This window comes from Tupaia chinensis, unplaced genomic scaffold (assembly GCF_000334495.1).
Source record: "Tupaia chinensis unplaced genomic scaffold, TupChi_1.0 Scaffold000402_1, whole genome shotgun sequence".
NCBI lineage: Eukaryota > Metazoa > Chordata > Mammalia > Scandentia > Tupaiidae > Tupaia > Tupaia belangeri.
Window position 1 is genome coordinate 5,925,234 of NW_006159904.1, and position 1,193 is coordinate 5,926,426.

Consider the following 1,193-nt stretch of genomic DNA (forward strand, 5'->3'; position numbering starts at 1 on the left):
CCGCCACTAGTGTGAGATGACAGGCCAGGGCCTGAGCAGCGGCAGGGGAGGAGGCCAGTCTCTGCAGCGGATCACACGTTTCTTGTTCCCGCTCACTTTCAGATCGCAAACCAGTACCTACGCACCTGCCTTTTGCCGGAACATCCTCCTCGCCGGCTGAAGAGGATAAACTCATCGAAATTCTGGAACAACTGGCTCAAAGATTTAAATAGGCCAGGTCAGCCCCAACACAGGGCCAGGATTGCCTTAGAAAACGATGACAGGACACGTGGTAGGGATCTGTGAACAGACTCCAGCGTCCCTCTACGGACACGCCGTTTGAGGACGGGAACACTCGTGAGGAGCTGAGCACAAGCTAATCTTGATCTTAAGCAAGCAGGTTGTTTTCTGCTTAAATCTCGCATTTGAGACTGTGATTCTCTAAAGAAAAGTAAGTTTAAGATTGACCTAGCACACACACACACAATAGAATACTATCCAGCCTTGGGATCAGCAGTTAGCATAATAACTATGTTGCTGGACTCCCACGTAGTCAACCATGGTTCGCATCCCGGACCCGGTGGCTTATAACTCAAGCCAGGTGTGTGTGCGTGTGTGCCCAAGATCCCGAGAGGAGAATGGAGGAGAAGGGATTGCGGTGTGGCCATCTCCCCTGGGGGGTGATTTCTCGCTTTCTGTCTCTCTGTATCTGTCTGGTGAGCGCACACGCCCTATAGCAAAAATCTCTCAAAAAAAAAAAAATACTATTCAGCCTTTAAAAAAGAATGAACTCCTGCCATTGCGGTATCACATCCAAGCCGGGAGGGCATCACCAGGTGAAATACGCATGTCCTCCTCTTGTGGAAGTGGAAAAGGATGACCTTGTAGTAGAGTTGAAAAATGGCTACTTGGGCGGGAGGACTGAGATGCTCAATAATGAAAAGATTACAGATAAGAGAAACAATTTCTAGTGTTATAAAACACAATAGGGAGAATGTAGTTGACAATTTACTATCTACGAGGAGATTCTCAATGTAGCCAACACAAAGCGATGACAAACGGCTGCCCTATATACCGATTACTTTGATTCGCTCCTAATATACTGCATCCTGTACCCACAAGTATGTCTGAGTATTACATGTTAATAAAAAGGAGATTAGCCCACACTGTCAGTTTGAGGAGATAAGGGGGTGGGGGAGGGAGAAGGAAGGCGG

The 1,193-nt window shown here is 47.7% G+C and overlaps 1 protein-coding gene across 1 annotated transcript in view; it reads left to right on the forward strand.

Moving 5' to 3' along the window:
• The window catches only part of DHRS12 (dehydrogenase/reductase 12), a gene marked incomplete at its 5' end in the record, with an annotated part of 42,344 nt that extends 41,802 nt beyond the window's left edge, over nucleotides 1-542 (forward strand). Inside the window, 1 exon segment of the mRNA XM_014590061.2 lies at nucleotides 103-542. Coding sequence (XP_014445547.1) covers nucleotides 103-212 — 110 coding nt within the window.
• Nucleotides 543-1,193: the final 651 nt, after the last annotated feature.